Raw genomic sequence first — 19,351 nt, 5'->3', positions numbered from 1 at the left:
TGGACTAACAGGATGAAACATTGTCTGTGATGTCTTCTTCACATCACCAGTTTCATTTTGGTGTAGGTTTTGTGGTTGTTTTGGTATTTTGTCTAAGTTATGAGGATATCATATATTTCCATCAGTTGGGCAAACAGTACTTCGAAAATAACTACCAAATATGTGCTTTCTAAGTCATGCTCTCATACGACAGGTGAAACGTCTTATCATAGTGGATGTCATGTACATGGCTACTGAGTGAGGAGGCCTGACCAAAGCCCGAGCTCTGCGATGAGGCTGTTCAAAGTGTCTTACGTTCATCATAGAATCATTAAGGTTGGAAAAGACCTCTAGGATCGCCAAGCCCAACCCTCAACCCAACACTACTATGTCTTCCTTCCTCCTTACATTCCTTTGCATTTGTACAGGCAAAAAGGGAAACCTCCTGTTTTGTCAGAACATGAGAACAACAGCAGATTTTTGTTGGTTAACTTCTTGTATTTTTTGGCTTTTAAAGTGGGCTAACTTTGAATATTTTTAGGAGTGATTCGAGTTTACTGTCATTGATAATTGCCCTTGGATAAGTGCTTGCAGGTATTGCTGCTCTGAGTTACTAACACATTATTTTCTTTTAATGACCTGGGATTTAATACTTTACTGGTTACTGGTTAGGAATGTTTGCCTTTAAATTGATTTTGAAAATCCTTTTAAAAACCACGCACCTTCCTGTGTACCTATCTGATTGCAGTCATCAGGAGTAGAGGCGCATCTCTGCACCAGATACACATACACGTCGTAGGAAATCACTTTCTTAGCAAGGCAGTAATCCTACAGTTTAAATCCCAGCAAAGATCAAGAACGGGTTAACATTTCAAGGTTTTGGGTTTTTTCAGCTTCAGTTTCCAATATAAGCTGTACTTGTACATTATTTATGAATGCTTTTTTATTTCAGTGACAGCTGATGAGCTATGGAAAGGAGCTTTGGCAGAAACTGGTGTGGGAGTGAAGAAAGGAAGAGGAAAGAGAAGGAAGAAGAAGCTAAGGAAGAATCTCAATAAAGGCCAGGAGATCGGTGAAGGTAGATTGACAAATAAGGGGCTGGAGACATGTCTTGACCTTTTCATGTATAGTGTCACTTGATTTAATAAATTGACAAATTGCTGTTAATTTCTGTGGTGTCAGAACTGCTTGATTTGTCTTTTAAAAAAATACTGATGTTGATTAATGTTGTTCTTAGTTTTTAAATTCTGTGTCATAAAACACACTTGAAATATGTGAGAACCTTTCCTTTTATTGCATTTTTCCAGTGTGCAGAGTTTCAGTCCTAATTTGGCATAAAATATAATAATTTTTTTTTTCTGTTATTCTTAAGGACGCTCCGGTTTCCTCTGGCCTGGTCTTAATGTTCCTGTGATACAAAGTGGTAGAGTCCAGGCAGTTACTCAGCGAAAAAAAGAAGAACGAGAGAGAATTCAGTCTCAAATTGTTCAGCAGAGAGATACATGGGAGAAGAAAAGAAAAATAAAAGTGAAGAGAGAGGGAGGATGGAGTGGAAGTTGCTGGGGAGGTGTCATTCTGGATCCTCCTGACCCAGGTCCTAATGGAGGTAAGAAAACTGAATATCTGTCTTAGTCTTATTTAGCCTTTCTGGTAAGGGACTCAGAGAAAGTGAGATCCAAACTTTTCCTGTGATAGAAAATCAATTTTATACTTCTGTCTTATATACCCATACATGAAGCAAGGCAGCTAAATCAAATAACAAGTTGTTTTAATACCAGTTAAATCACTGCTTAGTTTAATATAGGTATTACAGACTCTATGAAATTATGCTGTATTACAGAGTACTGTATTATGTTGTAGACTGTTATAGGAGTCTTGAAGTATGGAAATATTTTTCTGTTTTCAACAATTGTCTTGAATATGAAATGTAGCCATGTTTTTCATAGTTTCTGATTTATCCCACAGGATCTTTTAAGGCTTTTTTTTTTTCTAGTTCCTATAATGAAATATGGTTAAAGATTATGTAGTTTGAATGTAACTAATGTTTATTTATTTATTTGCTGCCTAGTTTTTAATATCATAGTGAAACTAGAGGCCCTATATGTGGAGTGGAGAGGTGACCTTAACTTTTTTTGCAGTGTTGTCATTCAGACCACTAGAAATTCAATAGTATTGTTTAACATTTAGAAGACTAATCCTTTCCAAGTATTTGAATATGAAAATGAGTTGTTACTCATATTCAGCTGAGTTTTTCTTGTGAAGCACTTAATGATGCTTGTATATTTATTGTTGTCTTTCCATAGGCTTCTATAGTAAGATGAGCTAAGAAAGGTGTTTTCTAGCACTGTTGTTTCAGGCTTGTTGCATACTCCAGTCATTCTAACAGTTCAGCTTGTTCATGTTTTCAGAACTCTCTTTGCCCCAGTGCAAGCTTGGATGTTGGAACATACATCACAACAAGTCAACATAAATGGGAAATTACGTGTATGGAATCACAATTATATTGTTGCCTGATCTTTTTGCAGTCATCTGTGCTCCCCTGTCTGCCTGGTGCTTTGTTTATTAATTTCTTTCTGTCTGTGAATATTTTCTGGTTACATTCTATTGGGCATTAATTAAAAATTCAGGCATGCTTTGAACCAAGCCATTGTGTAGAGGGAGCATTGTCTTTCCAGTGTGATCTAATGTCTTTGTCTGTGTAGACTGAAGTTACGCTGGTATTTTTGTAACTTTCTGCTTTGTATATTCATGCCATTGTTGCTATCTACTACTCTGTTACCTTTTCAGGTTTTCCATTCCTGTAGCTGGTATAGATGATTTTGTGGCTTCTGTCTCCATAGTATCTGAGATACATTGTTTCCCTCAGATTTACCTTGTGAATTTAAGGAGAGATTGCCTGCCCACCACTTCAAGTATTTTTTGGTTGTCTTCAATTTTAAGACCAATGCATTCTATTTTAATATCAGCATAGTTCTGCAGTATACAAACGAAAGATTTCCTCTGTTTACTTCCCTGCATTTCATTTTATTACCTTGAAAGCAGGTCTTTTGTGGGAGGTAATGGTGTGAGAATGGACTTGGCAGTCAGCGAATCTTAAAACTGAAAAATAGAAGATTTGAGAAATTAAATAATTTTTCCAAATTCCCAATAAGTCAGTGGTGGAATACAGAGAAAGTAAAGAAAATTTCATGGTTCTAGTTCCATACTTTGAACACCAGACTATGTTGGTTTTAAATTCAAATATATTTTTAAGTAGTATATTCCATTAAAAGAGGTGACAGCTGTTGCAAACAACATTTATGCATGTCTGAATTTTACCTTCTGGTGTTTTCCTTGATTTTGCTTTTGGCTGATACTGTTGATGTTGATTACTTGCATTAAAGTTGGCTGTGTGGAGGGCTATAATAGCCAGGTCAAGTTCTGTCAAAAAGAAGAAAGGGTACTGCAGTCAAAATAGGAAAACGAAACTGTTAGCTTGTATTATAAAAGTGCTTGAGAAAAAGCAGTTTCCGATTAGTATACACTGATTTCCTTTTAATCTGCTAAAATTGTGGGGATTTTCAGATCCCCATAGTTCTTTCAGCATCTTCTTATTCAGATAATTAATGATTTTGCAGAGGAACTGGGACATTGGCTGCATGCAAAGCACTGTCAAAGTGGTAGGAGGAATAGACCTGAAATCACCAAATGCAATGAATCCTCTTGTCCTGACGCTGTGGCATGGCTGGATTCCCTGATGTCTAAGCAAGCATGAGCTCTGATTGAGATACTGCAGTTCAGCCCTTCTTAGTATTCTGATGTTAGATTCTGTAGTAGCAAAGGGAGGTTGAGCATATGCTGCAGCTTCCTTTAGCAGCATTCATATTTCCTAATGGAAACAGGTACAAGAAGTTTGTAGAAACCTCCATGTTGATAGCCTTCAACATCTGACAAATTTGTTTGAAGTTGACCGGTATGGTTTTTTTTTAAAAATAATTGGGGACATACTGTGATTTTTATATGCTCCATTCTTGCAGGGCAATCTTCTTCCACTACACCTTTACTTATTGTGCTAGCTATGAGTAGAGAAAGACTGTATTTTTCAGTTGCAAATAGTTATTTTTCTTCCAAGTTTACAGTATTTCTATGCAACTGGAGAGGTTTCAGAGGGGGAACAGAGTGGCTGTTGGCATTCATATCCTCTACTGTGAGCTAGAAGTCTACTTCTTGTAGACTAACAAATCTCTGAATTGTGCCAAGAGGATCATGTTTATGATCATCTTGGAGGTTATGTGTAAACAATAAAGCAATGTTTGGTGAAGGAATGAGTCTCCAGTTCTTCACCATTATATTGTTTTCAGCTCCCCAGCCTTTCTCCAGAATCTCACTGTGACTACACCAAATAAAATAAGTATTAAATGCTTTAATTAACACTGTTTGTCTATGTTACACTGAAATGCTTTTGTTCATGAGATAAATTGGAAAAGCAGGAGGCTGGAAGGATCTCTTTTCTATTCTGCTTCTTGTACCAAGATGTTGCGTTTTGCTCCACTGTCCATTATTTTCAAAGTTAGGGTTTTTTCCCACAACCAAGCTGATAATAGAATGCTCCTTGTGGAAAATGTATCTGTATTAAAATGTAGATCAATTATAAGTATACTCTCAATTGCATAAAAGGAAACAAATACATTTGCAATTTATATTCATGTGTTTGTGCGGTCATTAGGTTTTGAAATAGAAACTCAGAGAAAATTGGATTCTTTGGCAGTATCCATGGTTTGCAGCAATTTTGCCTGCTTTTGTAAAATCCTAGTGGAACTGCTGATAGTCAAGCCTCAGGGATCTGCTTGCTGACTTTTCATGTGTCAAGGTGAAGGCCTTTGGAAAAGATCTGGCTGGGCTGCTGTTTGCATGGAAATGCTTTCTCATTTGACTTTCTGTCTTTGGAGGCAGTACCTGTAGATGCCCACATCATGCCCAGAGCTTTCCAGTATTCTTGCTCTTTCCTCCCCCACAATGTTGTAAGACATTTAAAAAAAACCCCAAACATTTATTTCTTTGAAGTCCCTTCTAATGACAGCAGAAACTTAACTTTCTGTGCAGTGACACTAAAGAATATGTTCAGCACTTAGAGCTGAATATGTAATGCTTATCTGAAGAGAGCTCTGTGTTCAGTGTTTCATTACCACTGTGATGAAAAGACCTGAACACAGATGTGACGTAGAAGTGATGTTTATTTTACAATGCAAAACACCTTAACTGTTACTAGACAAAATAAATGATGCTGTAATTGTCTTTGGTTGCAAATGGGTTTTTTCAGGCAGAATCTGAAATTGAAAGGGGAAAAAAAAGTCAGGCAATGTGATTCTTGATTATAAGAAGTGGCTGTGTATTGCTTTGTTTTATCCTCCTTCTCCCCTTTCTGGAATTTCACAGAAATATGTATCAAGAAATACTTGCAATTTCTTTGAATCCCTTTTGATTGCCTAATACAAGTTTGAGAATATTCTGAACAATATTGAATAATAGTTTGGCCATGATGGAAGTGACCCATTTAGTGATTTACCTTTTTATTTTTTAAACATTTACAGCCTTTGCTCAGTGTAAATGAAATTTGGGGTTCATTTACAGTTCTAGAGCAGTATTTAGGGAAGAAGGCAGTTACACTGCCAGCCAGTGAAAAGTGAAAACATTCTGTTTTCATAACACACCGTGGATAGTTGTTTTTCTTAGCATTTCTGCCAGGTTGGAAATTATTAGGAAGAATATTGGATATAATTTAACAAAAATGCTTCAATGTAAGTGGTAAGTTGCAGTGATTTCCAAAAGAAAGCTTCAGATTTAATTTGGAGAGGCTATATGGTTTAGCTTGTGATCAAAATAATCAACAGATTCTGAGGATGTCTCAGTTTTTCTATCAGCTTTGCTTTCTGTGTGATGTTCAAACAAACCAGTTAAATTTATATGTCTTGCTTAACCATTAAAAACTGTTTTTCCTCCTTTTTGCTATGCTAGTTATTTAGATTGGACAGTCATTGGAGACAGTTTCCATCTTACTTCGCTGCATGCAAGATGAGATACTGATTGCAGTTGGAGGCTGGGATCCCTAATAGAGCACAATTAATGTATTTAACAGTTGTCATCTCTTAATTATAACAGGAACTGTGTTGTAATTATAATGGGAGTAGTATTACACTTTCTGGGAAGTTATTTTAGCTAGCTTTTCTTTAAGTTAGTTTTCTTCACATACATGGATTTAACTAAAGAAATGAAAAAAACCTGTGCTTTATAAATGAGAGCTACATGCTGTTTCTTCACTGACCTTATTCTAAAAGAGATCGAATGAATAGAGTCAAGTATAAAAACATATTTGAGGTCTCTTAAAAAGGAAGTAACTAGTAAACCTCACTTAAGATATTTTTGTTCAAATTATTCTTACCTTTTCTACTTACTGCTGAGATTAATTTATAAATTACAGTTACCTAAAAGTTGTGTCCTTTTTAAATTATACCACCTGCAGGGAGCTGTGCTGATAGGTAAATAAAACAAGGAAATGTAATACCCCATTTTTCTCCCAACAGAAACTTTTGAAGATTTTGAAACAAGAGTCATTGAGGTAAGTATTACAAATCTTTTCAAAGACTTTAAATAATTACCAGAATTTTTTATTGAGCTTGCAATTATTTAACCAGTCTTTGCTAAGTCAATCTTATAGCAGTAGGAATTAGTCTGGTATTCTGTTTCAACTGCATGACATAATCTGTCATTCTTTCCATTGTGGCCTTATCCTCGCTATTGAGTAAATAATACCTAATCCAAAGGCAGCTTTGACAACTCTGGAATGGCGAATGCCTCCAAATAAAGCTTTAATAGTTTATGTACAACCATAATAAGAAACGTAGTAAAGTGCTAGCGTTATTTCTCAGGCAAAACTACAAGTAGGAAGTTGTATAATTCTGCTTGTAAAATAAATAATTAATTGAAGCTGGGGAGGGGCAGCTCAGGGCAGAGAGTGAGTGGGATGAAGATCTCATTTTGTGTGCTGCTCAAGTAGTAGAATATTCACTTGTCCTAGATGTCTTAACCTATGATATCTGTATCTTCTGGAAAAATACTCTGTCAGAATTTCCCATTCATAGTTTTATATACACACTTTGTGCTTATCGACATGGTAAGGATGATGGTTATGACAAGACTAATGCAAGTCTTGTTTCCACCCTCATTTCTAAACAGGTTGTATTGCATCATCTCACTTGAAAAATATCTATCAATCAAAAGTAGTAACTGACAAAAGATGTCTGTTTCTGGTATTTTCCTTGTCTATGGGTTTTAGTAAATAAGATCTAATATATGCTGTAAATCCTGCTATCTTTATTTGCACGTAATAAGGTTGACTCCCACGTGCTTTTTTCCCAAACTTACTCCTGATTGGACTTCATTGAATTATTCTCTATACTCTTGAACTCTGACCCTGGCTGACTAGGGCTTTTTTTATGGAAGTGTGGAATGTTTTACATAACAGCATATCTGACCTAGGTATTTAATAAAATCATTGAATCACCTTAGAATAATTTTGTTGTGGTAAGTTGAGAAGCTACAGAGACTTAAAAATAATTAATCTCTTACATTTCATGACATTGTCACCTTTTTTTAAACATACAGTAGCTTTCCAATGTGTAAATGGTTGTATGCAGTGCCTTGATTGGTGGGAAGTGATATTAGCTGACTACTAAATTGTTGTCGCTCAAGATATTTGCTGCCTGACAGCAAAACTTCAAGCTAAAGGGTAAGGTCCTTAGCACTACCAGTACTGTAGTGACCCAAATTCTTAATGATTTCAACAGAAACACAACTCAGAATGTGGTCAGAGAAGATACTTATTGCAAATAAGATAAATATTATTGTATCTTTTTACTTGTGAAATGCAAAGCGTTAGTAATGCAGATATGTGGACCCATGTTACTTCTCTATGGAAAAGCCATTACTGAAGAAGGCAATTTGCAATTCATTCCACAGCAGACCGTTAACAGTTAGTGCTACATACACCCACACTATCGCAAGATATTTTATGCTTCCCATTTGTCTTATTAGTTTTTCTTTCATTTCAAATACATTAGTTGCTATGGAAACCATAGAACTAGTATAAACTTTGTTGGGGGGAATAATGACTTCAGGAATAAATTGATTTCTTGTAACTCATTTGGTCCCAGTTCAGAATCAGGTGATGCATAGCATCTAGAAAGGGAGCAGCTCTGGAAGTGAGAGCAGTTGTTGGCTTTCTAGCCTTGCATGTTCCCTTCTCTTCTACTTGCATTCTAATTTTAGAGTTGGAAACTACTTGGCCACTGCTACCACAAGTCTCACTATCTGTGTCCAGAAGTTTGGTTTTCAGATAACTGAAGTATCAAAATTACTAGGTATTATATAAATAAATGTGCTAAAAGGACTTAATAGTTCCTAAAATGATTGATCCATTAGAAACATGTACAGTGTGGAAAAAAACTACTTCCAGCTGGGGGCATCAGAAAGCCCTCAGATAAGATACGATTTGGCCAAGTCTTTCTTGTTCCTAAGTTTTGATCTTACTGGTGAAGGAGAAGGGGCTGAGAGAAATTCAGTGTTTCCTGCAGCACTTTTTGGTGGGGTGAGATCTTAGAGCCATGTTCAGCTCCTTGTGCCCAGAAGCCCACCTCACTAGCCTGGGGAGCCCCACAGAGCAGGAAACTGTGCCTCTGTCTCTTCAGGTCAGCTGCAGGGTGGAGGAAGGCATCCTTGCGGAGCATTCTGCAGAGGCAGTTGTGAGACAGCACTGCCATTCTGGAAACAGCTGCTGTAAGCTGACTTCCTTTGCATAATTGGGCACCAGAGTGGAAGAATCTGAGCCTCCAGTAATGGCCACTGAACTATCACAGGCCAAATGAATTCCTAAGGACTTTTTGTCAAAATTTGGATTGTGCTTTGATTAAACCTTGTTATACAAATATATGGTGCATAAATCAACCCTGTAGCTTTGTGTATAAAGTAATGAGAATCATAGGATATCTTGAGTTGGAAGGGACCCATAAGGATCATTGAGTCTAACCCCCTGCTCCTCGCAGGACTACCTAAAACTATGACTAAGAGCATTGCCCACACACTTCTTGAACTCTCACAGGCTTGCAGCTGTGACCACTTCTGTGGGGAACCTGTTCCAGTGGCTGACCACCCTCTGAGTGAAGAACCTTTTCCTAATGTCCAATCTGAACTTCCCCTGACACATCTTCATTCCACTTCCTCGTGTCCTATCGCTGGTCACCAGAGAGAGAAGATCAGCACCTCCCTATCTGCTGCCCCCCTTGAAAGTTGTAGGCTCCAATGAGGACACCCCTCAGCCTTCTCTTATCCAAGCTGAACAAACCAAGTGACCTCAGCTGCTCTTCATAAGTCTTGCCCTCAAGACCTTTCACCATCTTGGCCATCCTCCTCTGGGCACTCTTTAATAGTTTGATGTCTTGCTTGTAACTGAGGTGCCCAAAACTGCACACAGTACTCCACCAGTGCAGAGTGGGACAATCACCTCCCTTGACTAGCTATGCTGTGTTTCATGCAGCCCAGGACACATTTGGCCCTTTGGCTGCCAGGGGACACTGTTGACTCACTTTCAGCTTGCCGTCAACCCAAATCCCAAGATCTCTTTCTGTGGGGCTGGTATCCAGCGTCTTATTCCTCAATTTATATGTATAACCAGGATTACCATGTCACTTGCTTTTGTTACATTTCATATGATTGATGATTGCCCAGCTCTCTAGTCTATCCCGTTCTCTCGTAAGGCCTCTCTCTCCTTAAGGGAGTCTGGGGTTCGTCCTAATTGAGTGTCATTGGCAAACTTACTTAATGTACATTTGACTCCTGCATCCAGATCACTTATAAAAATATTAAAGAGCGCTGGCCCTAAAATTGAGCCCTGGGGAACCCCACTGGTGAGTGGCCACCAGCCTGAGGTAACCCCAGTCACTATAACTCTTTGAGCCCGACCTGTCATCCAGTTGTTCACCCAATATAGTATGGACATGTCTAGCTGTATGCTGGATATTTTGTCCAGCAGGATACTGTGAGAGACGATATCAAAAGCGTTGCTAAAATCTGAAAACCCCACATCTGCTGGCTTCCCTTGGTCAACTAGACAGGTGACCTTGTCATAAAAGGAAATCAAGTTAGTTAAATAGGACTTTCATGTCATGAACCTGTGTTGGCTATGACCAATTGTGTAAATTTGTCACTTAAGAACACTCTCATGTTATTTACTTACCTACAGATTAAATTGCTTATTAGATTCATGTTCCTTTCAGGATTGTCATCAGAACTTTCATTTGCAATTAATATTTAACTGATTTATTATTGAAAAACTATACTAGTCTAACTGCTGCTTTTAAAAAGAGACTTCTTTCATTTCTATTCACAATCTGAGAGCCAAGGTATTAACCTGAGTCAGTACACATTCTCTGATAGATGCGCATCAGGTCTTTTTGCTTAATATCAATGTTGACACCCTTTTATCACTACAAAATAAAGTGACTCTCCATTGAGTTGTTATGCAATTTTAAATGGGTAGAGGTGATGGTTCATCACTTTAGTCTTGTCATTACTAGAGCTTCTCTTACCAAAGAGCTCTGTGAAACATTGCCTGTATTTTTAGCCAATAATCTGTTGTATTTCAATCCAGACAAGGTATTTGTTCCAAAGTATCTGTGTTTGAATTTCTTTTTAGTTTCACTCACAGCATGTTATCTTGTGTTCCACTACCAAAGCTCACTAGTGATGCCCTTTTTGGAAGGGATCACGCTCTCTCTGTCCACTACTATGCACTGCCATATACTGTTGGAACAACTGTTTTTTCTTCATGCAAATCCTTTTTAAATCCTTGATCTGACAAAACTGGCAAGGAGTAACATGTTCTTAATTAGTAGGATGCATTTGAAAACAGTTATTCTGTCTCAGGATTTTGCATTGTGGTCATAGTAAAATCTCATATTCAGATTTTAATCTCTTTGGGACTGCAACTGTCTTCTGCACTGCATATTTCTAAACAAGCTATAAATGCCAAACATTGATTTTCTTGCCAGACCTTATGTCTGATTGCATTTTTCTTGGAATGTGGCCAAACATCTCCCTTTTGCGACAGTCCCTTGACAATAAAATCAGAGCTGCTGCCTAAAGCACTGTGAAATCAAGTGTTTAGGTGGTTTGGAGAGAAAGGAAAAGGTTGCCCTTTAAATGGGGTTGTATTCAAAGAGGGAAGGAGATGGCCATGTCCCAGTCCAGAACAGGATCAAATGTATAGAGCATAAAGTCCCTTTATCTACCAGTTTTGCAGGGTTCATTGCAACACAAGGCTGCATAGGTTTAAGAATAGGATGCAATGTGTGAGAGACCTTAAAGCTACATGAGTATCAAGTTTCCGTCACTGTTTCTTCTGAGAAAAAAGCAGATGCTTCAAGTTAGGGAAATAAATAAAGTACTTTAATAAGGCACCATGTAAGAGTATTGTTATTTAGAGGCTTAGGATAAAGGGTGGAACCAGAAGCACTGAATATCAGCTGTGAACCACATCTCTCATGGAGGCAAAGTTTTCTGTCCTTTTGTTTTTAGCTTTCAAGTCCCTGTCACTGTTTGTGTCACTTGTCTTTGGAATGATGGTCAACTGCCTTTTCTTGAAATTGATTTGCCATTCCTTGGTCAGGTACTTTCCATGAAGAAATGTTTTATGCAGAAATTACTTTCACCAACACTTGAGAATTTTTGTGTTACAGGAGCCTATCCATCGTCTTAATTGAAAAATATGTGGCCAGAGTAGGTAGAATTACCTAGTTGCCAGAATTAAAATTAAATACCTGCTAAATGGTCTTGAGTAACTAATAAATAGTCTGTACTGAGTGCAAGAGTAAGAACAAAGTTAATATAACTGCAAGCAGTATTCAGTTCTTTTAAACTGTGTACAGGTGTAGCCTGTTGGAAAGTTACTTTAAGTATTTAATTGGGAGAGAGGGAATATGAGAAACATTTCTTTAAAGAGAAACTCTGAAAGTTAAAAGAATAATCGGGCAAGTCAGAAGTTGAGTTGACTGACAGCTCTACTCCAAAAGAGCCTCTCAAGGTTCTTTCCTGTCCTGATAAATGAGCTTCTGGGTTTCTTTGTCCTTGATTATCTTCCTGCGTTGTGCTGTGATGACCGTCAGTTGGGAATCCACCCAGCAGCTTGAATGATTTCTAGATTAATCCTGTGTATTAAAATCCTTGCTTGTTGCAGTGGTTTTGAGTATCTTCCGAGACATGGGAAACAATGATGTCAGACTGGGTAATTAAAAGTCATGAGTTGGTTTATAGATTTTTAAAAATCCGAACGGGAAAGGAATAAGCTAGTTTATGTGTCTGCTGTAGTAAGGATAAGAAGCAACGAATTAAAGTAATGAGTGAGGGAAATTTAGAAATTTAGAGAAGAATGAGTTGCAAATGGAAAAGTTGAATACTAGAATGGATTGTCTGGGAGTATATGGGATGTCTGTCACTGGAGATTTTTAAAAACAAGTTGCATAAATCTGTCAAGAGAGGGTGGGGAGACAAAATCGGTAACCTTCTAAGACATTTTCCTATGATTCTTTAAGACTTTTCAGGTGCATTTCATTTAATCTGTAGGACATCTTTGTGCACTCCAGTTTTTTCTTACTTCATAAGTAATTTAATTATTAAGGTTAGGGCAGATTTACCTTCAAAGATATGCACTCGGCTCCCAGGTTTTCATCTGACCCTACAATGAGGTGAAAGTAGATCTGTACTATTCTTAGTATATGTGATGGGAGGGAACAGGAGTGCTTTCCTCCCTAGTAGCAGCTGGGACTAGTCTGTAATCTAGTCCATATATATATATATATGTATGCGGATATATATATATATGTATGTATGTGGATATATATACCCGGAGCAGATGAACTGTTCTTTTTCTGTTTTAGATGCATTTGAGGGCAATGCTGCCCTGTTAGAACTTCCAAAGGACTCTACCAAATGTCCTACCTGAGTTAAAAATATATTTCCTTACTTCTCCTCATTTCTAGAGTCCCCTCTCCCCCAAAATGTAGCGAATCCCTCCATTACTGAGCTCATGTTTCTTTCTTATAGTCTGTTTGCCCTGAAACAGCATTATGCAGGCATTGTCTCAGATGTTTCCGCTACTCGATGGTATGAAGATGTTGAGCAAAATCACTTTCCAGTATCTGCTGCTCCAGTGGCGATAACATCCTTGCAAATGAAAAATAGTTTCTTTTTCAGTTTTTTTTGCCTAACATCTTTAAACTTTTTTATAGACCTTTCTTTGCCTTGCTGCCTGAGTCATTTTTTTCCTGAATTAAGTTCTCATCTCTTTTTCTTTTTTTTAGTATTCCAGCACTTAGACCTTAGAGTAAGATGAGTATTTGTAGAGTCCCTTCTGTTATCTTGACAAAGCTATGTTGTTCTCTGGATATGATAAATATTTATTTTAAAACTAAATTGCTATTTAAGATCAATTTTTACTTTCCAGAGTCCTCAACAGAATGTGTGAGGTGATACTGGTATGCACAAGAACAAATGAAATGAAAGTTAATGAAGGATATCTTTTCCATTAATGAGTGTACTCAGTCTAAATCTTAAGATAACATTTATGAAAGGATCTGACCTTCACTGGCAGTTCATATTTAATGCTCTATATGTTTTGTGTATCTAAACAGACATGAATATAAACCTCTACAAATGAGTTTGGTATCAAGAGTTTTTGTTCTCTCAAGTATCTCTAATATATTCTTGTCAGATTTGTCATTGGTGCCTAGAGAGGTAGAAAATAAAATGAGTAGCAAACTTGCACTTAATGTCACAGGTGGTTTATTGCAATAATAAGTACGTTGCATGCTTCCATACCTTATTGCATATGCTAGTGTGCGTATGTCTAGACTTCTCCAAAACAGCTTTTAAAGGATAGTATTATTGGGAAAAAAGCTGGTGATCATCTGATCATGTGTAAGTGCTCACATTTTATGCATTCTTATTTTAACATGCAAAACATGTTATTCCTACGTTTAAAACCACACGTGTCCAGTTTCACTTGAGATGCTAAAATATCAGAAAGCCTTCTCTTTTTTTTTAACCAAAAAAGTTTTAAACTAAAAAACTCTTAGATCAGCAGTAGCTCTACACACAGTAGATTGTTGAGGTGGGTTTTGGAAAACCCACACAATTTGTTAAAGTTCTTTAAGTAAATGAGTTGTTGGAGTGGACTGGGCTCTCTGGGCTTTGACTCTGATGTAGCAAAGACCATTTGGACCACTTAGCCTTCAGCTGTGTCTGTGTTGGAAGGCAACTTGTAATAGTTGAGTTGCATGGGCACCGCTCATAAAGGAAGTGATTTTACTTAATGAGCCCTGCAGTTGGCAGTGCTTTCAGTTAATTGAAAGGACACATTGCAGAAAAGTGGCTGTTATTTTGTTTCTGTGACATGTCACAACTGACTGTCAGTTTGGATACCACAGTAGGAATTTACTAAAGTTGGCCGTTTTGTGCTGGCATAATTATTTACAGTCAAATTCATTAGATTAAACAACAAAGTGAGTTGCTGTGCAGTGCTTCCATGTGCTATAGAAATGTGTTTCAATGCTTTATTATATCTGAAAAATAAAAAAGCTTTTAGAAGCAGGCTGGGGCTCTAGTGTTAAATGAGATTGCCGCAAATGTGAACTCAGAGAGAGGAGCGGTTTTTTTGCAGAAAAATAGCAGCAGCAGCAAAAAAACTTCTAAATTCAAAGCAAGCAGTTAGCTCATGGTAATTAAGTCCTATAATTTTCTGATAACAGGTATGAGTTTTGAAATAAACAGATCTTCTTTAGCATTCTTAATTTAAATAGATGGCATACATGATGCTATTTTTATGTCTTTTCCATAATTTTTATTTCGCAACAGTACAGGAGATTAAAATAATGTTTGCTGGGAAATTATACTTTGCAGCAGGAAACTGAAAGCCATTTTTAAAGGACTCTCTTATGAACAAAGATACAAAAGCCACTTTCTGGTGTGATTTTGCTACTAAAAAGGCTGTGCTCCCTTGCTGTAAGAGAAATTGCTTATTGAAGAGTTTTCTTATAGTGTAGAAACAGAAAAGCTAACTTGATTTTTCCCTGCTTGTAGAATACAGTACAGACAAGATCAGATTTTCATGTAAACTAGAGCGGCTAAAGTTGTCACAGAGAAAAAGCTAACTTGAGTAAGTGTTAAGGGACAGCAGCAGGGACTGTGTATTGGTTTTGTTTCTGTCTTTCTTATAGACAATTGCGTTACTTGGAGTAGGTGACTTGTGCTACTTGGACTGTTTCTTTCTTCCCTGCCAACCTGAAGGCACATTTCCTGTTTTGCTCATATATTATGCATAAGAAGAATTTCTGTGAATAAAACTAGTGGCAGTATTTACTGTCATTTAACATAATGTAATAATAGTGGTAATGAAAATTTACAGTTGTTGATATACGCCATTCTTATTAACTGGAAGGCTTCATTTGGTGTATCATCCATCCTCAGATGGATTTTTCGTTTCTCTCCAAAATCAACATAGTTACATAGTAAAAAGAAGTAGCCTACATGATGTCATGTGTTATGATAGTATTTTTCTTGTAGTGCAATCAATATTAGAAAGTAAGACCTAGTAATCAGTAAGGTCTGAAAGCACATAACACGAGGCTTTGAATCTCTTTCATGAAGAGGAGCTTGGTAAGGGAGAAAATGAAGTTATAAATTATGCCCTTTGCAAAAGGTAGATCTCTGGGTTTTGTTGTCCAACACAGAAGTTGTCCTCTGCCAGGTGTGAAAATTCTGCATTTTGATTACTCACTACTATGTTCATGCTTTTTTGTTTCTAATAAAGAGAACTTTGCTTGAAGAATTTTGTGCAAGCGTGGCCCCTTGTAGCTGGGTCAGTGCAATCTTTCCAGTGGCAGAACAGTTCCCTTTTTCAGCTAGATGGTTAGGATATGGTACTTCCATTTTTAAACAAAAGAAAGATTGAATTCTGTTTGAATGTTAAATTACAGAAAGGTATAGACTTGCTAAAGAAGTGCAGGTCAGGCAATACACTCAGTTTGTACAGAGAAAGGGTGCAAAAGGCAGCAACATAAAGACACTGATACTATCCTTAAAGCTGCTTTCTGCAGATATAAATACACTGGTGCTTTGGTTTATATACAGAGCTTCGTATGTCATGAGCTGGGTACTGGGATGTTGGTATTATCCGTTTTGGTCCCTGAAATACAAAATCATTTTATGTTGCTATTTTAGTTCAGGGTTATATATCATTCTTTCTGATTTTATAGGTAAAACTGTATTTGGACCTTTTTATTTTGGGTGTTTGCGTGGTTTTTGTTTGTTGGTTTCACTTTCTAAGAGCGTGGGAAGGGAGACAATAGAAGAGGACAAAAGAGATCTTTTTTTAACACTTGCATAGTAAAAATAACTAACTCGATCTTCCTTAGATAGAATCAGTCCAAGTAAATTGCATTGAGTGGGTAATTCAGTGGATATTCTGAAAAGCATACGCATTTTCCCAGGAATTGAGTTAGCGATGAACCCTGCAGAAGGCCTCTGAGAAGAAATACTTTTGTCTTATAATCAAGGTAGTGTGCAGTAAATGAAGCCCAGTTCTACGCTTTTCTCTCTCCGTTCATATTCGAGTCCTGATGTGTCACGACTTCATGCAAAACCTGTAATTTCTTAAAGCTGGTGGTTTCTGACAAGTGAGTTTGGTCATTTGCTTGTTCTTCCACTGTTTTATTCAGACATTCAGCTGGATTCAAGCACGCTTGTTTTGATTGTCTGAGACCTGTTTGGATGCAGCATTTACCTCAACTGTTGCGTGGCGCTTTGGAGAAGCAAGGCTGAAGAGAGCAGTTGGAAAAAAGCAGTTTTCTGATCAGGGTCTGCACAACTTGCATCTGATGCAGTTTGTGCTACCCATATGCTGCCCATTTGGATTGCTCAAACTTGCAAGGCAACGTACTGTGTAAATTAGACTTTATTTTGTGAGCTTACTAGCAAGGAAAACACACACACATATCAAACAAGCACTCAAATCCCTTTGTACTGACTAATATGAACACATGAATTCACTGGTTCATAATATATTTAATGAGGTTTCTAACGCAAAAGTCCTGTAATTCGTAACTTGCAACTTGGAACTCGTGTACCTGTGAGCAAAATAGTTGCCAAAGCAACAGTAAGAGTGCTCATCGTTCCTCCTCTGCAATGGCATGGGCATCCCCTGTAGCACACTGGGAAACACGAAAGTCTCAGCAGTCTGGCTGCTGTTGGACTTCAAAATATTTTTGGGTAAGCTGACAAATCTATACCATCCAGCTTGGAAATTTGGTCTGTACCATTGCCATGAGTTAGGGGATTCTGAAGAAGCTGACAGACAATCGGTATGCAAGGATGATGGCTGCTGGGGATGGCAAGCTGCAGGTGGCAGTGGCTGCATAATGACCTTTAGCCCCCCCTTGGCTATTGTGTTTGCCATCATGTTGCCCTCACTTCGACCTAATGGAGCTGCTGCCAGCATACGTCAGGCCTTAGCCTAAGCTGTGTCTTAGCCAAAATCTGAGCAGGAGTAGAGTGAACAGTCACTATTCCTAGCTGGAAAAGATTAGCAGGAGTTTCAAGGTCTATTTTCTTGCAGTTGAATGTCACCTGTACTTATTTAATAATCTGAATCCAGCCCTTGGCAAATATCAGTGGGACAGTAGAGTCAGTTGGTTGTATGGTGACTCTCATTCTGTTCTGGGACTGTTCAGGGACAGTGACACTAGGAAAGAGTGTCACCAAGCCACAGAGAATTGACTTATCTTAGAAACAGTAGCTTTATGCTGGCACGTGGCAGGGGTAAAGTCAGAAAAACAAAGGTTGTTGGGTCAAAATGATATGAAGGTCCTTGTCTTAAGTCCTTCTAAATGTATTGTCACAAAAGTGCATGCAACTGTAGAGAGTTATCTGGAGGGAATATTAACGCAGAAGAGAGTTATAACTGTATCACTCATTTTGTCATTTGTTTTGCATCCACTTAACAAAAATAAATTGTCTAAGTGCAGCAGCGGGTTGCTAATAGAATATAAGGCCATAGTTTCATCTTTCCATGAAGTAACAAAAAAAACGAGTACGTGTTTGTTTTAAGACCACGGAATTAATCTTGGTAGACTTGCTGCTTATGACAAAAAGAATATTCCCTAATATGCAGTCTGAAACCTTCATTTCCTGTAATAAGTCATTGGAAATTGTTTTCCTAGCTATTGTTTTTGCAAAGGCTGCAATAAAAAAGGCTTGTGAAAAGGAAATGCTGCATAAAATTACAGTGTCTGAGATCCAGTGTTTGACATCCTTGACTGAATAATTATATGGTTACAGGATACTCTCTGAGTAATAATTTACTTCAAATGAGATGTTGACTCAGAAGTACTTTTGGACTGTTGGAGCTCTGGATTTTGCTTTTAGATCTACAGGGAAGTTTTCTGTTCCCTGGATGATACTGACAGTGTCTTGAGTTTGACAATGAAAATTTCAGTCGGTTTTTAAGATAGCACCTGAAGCAGCTTGTCATGGGAAAGAATGAGGGGTCAGAGCTGTACATTGGAATGTATTTCTGATATTCTTAGGGTTCTCAAGAGTTTTGGCCTGCCTTTAAAGCAAAGTTTAGGGATGCTACCTTCAACTGGTTCTACTGATTAAATAATTCAATCTTTTTATCTCTTTTAACTGTCAGCCTGTGTGGATAAAATAATTGGCATTTGGAACATTCAGAAGCTTTAAACTGAATTATAATTGGTGATGATTATGGATCATCCCTTGAAAAGGAAACAAAGCCATTTCAGAAGTAGTGTGGCTTTGAGCATGTGTTATCGTGGGTTAATCTAAAGAATTTGTACTCAGATGTGAGCTGTAGTATGAAGCCACGTTTAGACACATGCTGTGTCAGTAGGGCATTTGAGCTATATTATTTTTCCTAGTGAGTTATAAAACAAGAGTTTCACGCATGTGAAAACTATCAACACTAAAAATAGTTTAGTCAATAGTTTCTCTGCAGATAGAGCTCATTACTAATTTGGATGAGAACTCCACTTGGGGTTTATCCCAGAGCTGTGATGAATCAGCCCACATGAAAAACACTTCGAGTACCTGGTCAAAAACTTTCATCAGTTTTGCTGAGTGAGGGGTTGTCCTGGTTTCGGCTGGGATAGAGTTAATTTTCTTCCTAGTAGCTGGTATAGTGCTGTGGTTTGGATTTAGCATGAGAATAATGTGATAACACTGATGTTTTAGTTGTTGATAAGCAGCATTTATGCTAAGTCAAGGGCTTTTC

General features: G+C 37.6%; 1 protein-coding gene across 1 annotated transcript in view; it reads left to right on the top strand.

Annotated features, from left to right (window-relative positions):
- Positions 1-19,351, top strand: part of MRPS5 (mitochondrial ribosomal protein S5) — a 1,175,798-nt gene that overhangs the window by 29,670 nt on the left and 1,126,777 nt on the right. The window contains exons 3-5 of the mRNA XM_064446598.1: positions 932-1,057; positions 1,352-1,585; positions 6,540-6,574. Of these exons, the coding sequence (XP_064302668.1) occupies positions 932-1,057; positions 1,352-1,585; positions 6,540-6,574 (395 nt within the window). The remainder of the gene's footprint in view (positions 1-931; positions 1,058-1,351; positions 1,586-6,539; positions 6,575-19,351) is intronic.

Source organism: Phalacrocorax carbo, chromosome 3 (assembly GCF_963921805.1).
Source record: "Phalacrocorax carbo chromosome 3, bPhaCar2.1, whole genome shotgun sequence".
NCBI classification, from domain to species: domain Eukaryota; kingdom Metazoa; phylum Chordata; class Aves; order Suliformes; family Phalacrocoracidae; genus Phalacrocorax; species Phalacrocorax carbo.
The sequence above is the reverse complement of the archived record's forward strand: the minus strand, read 5'-3'. Positions and strand labels throughout refer to the sequence as shown.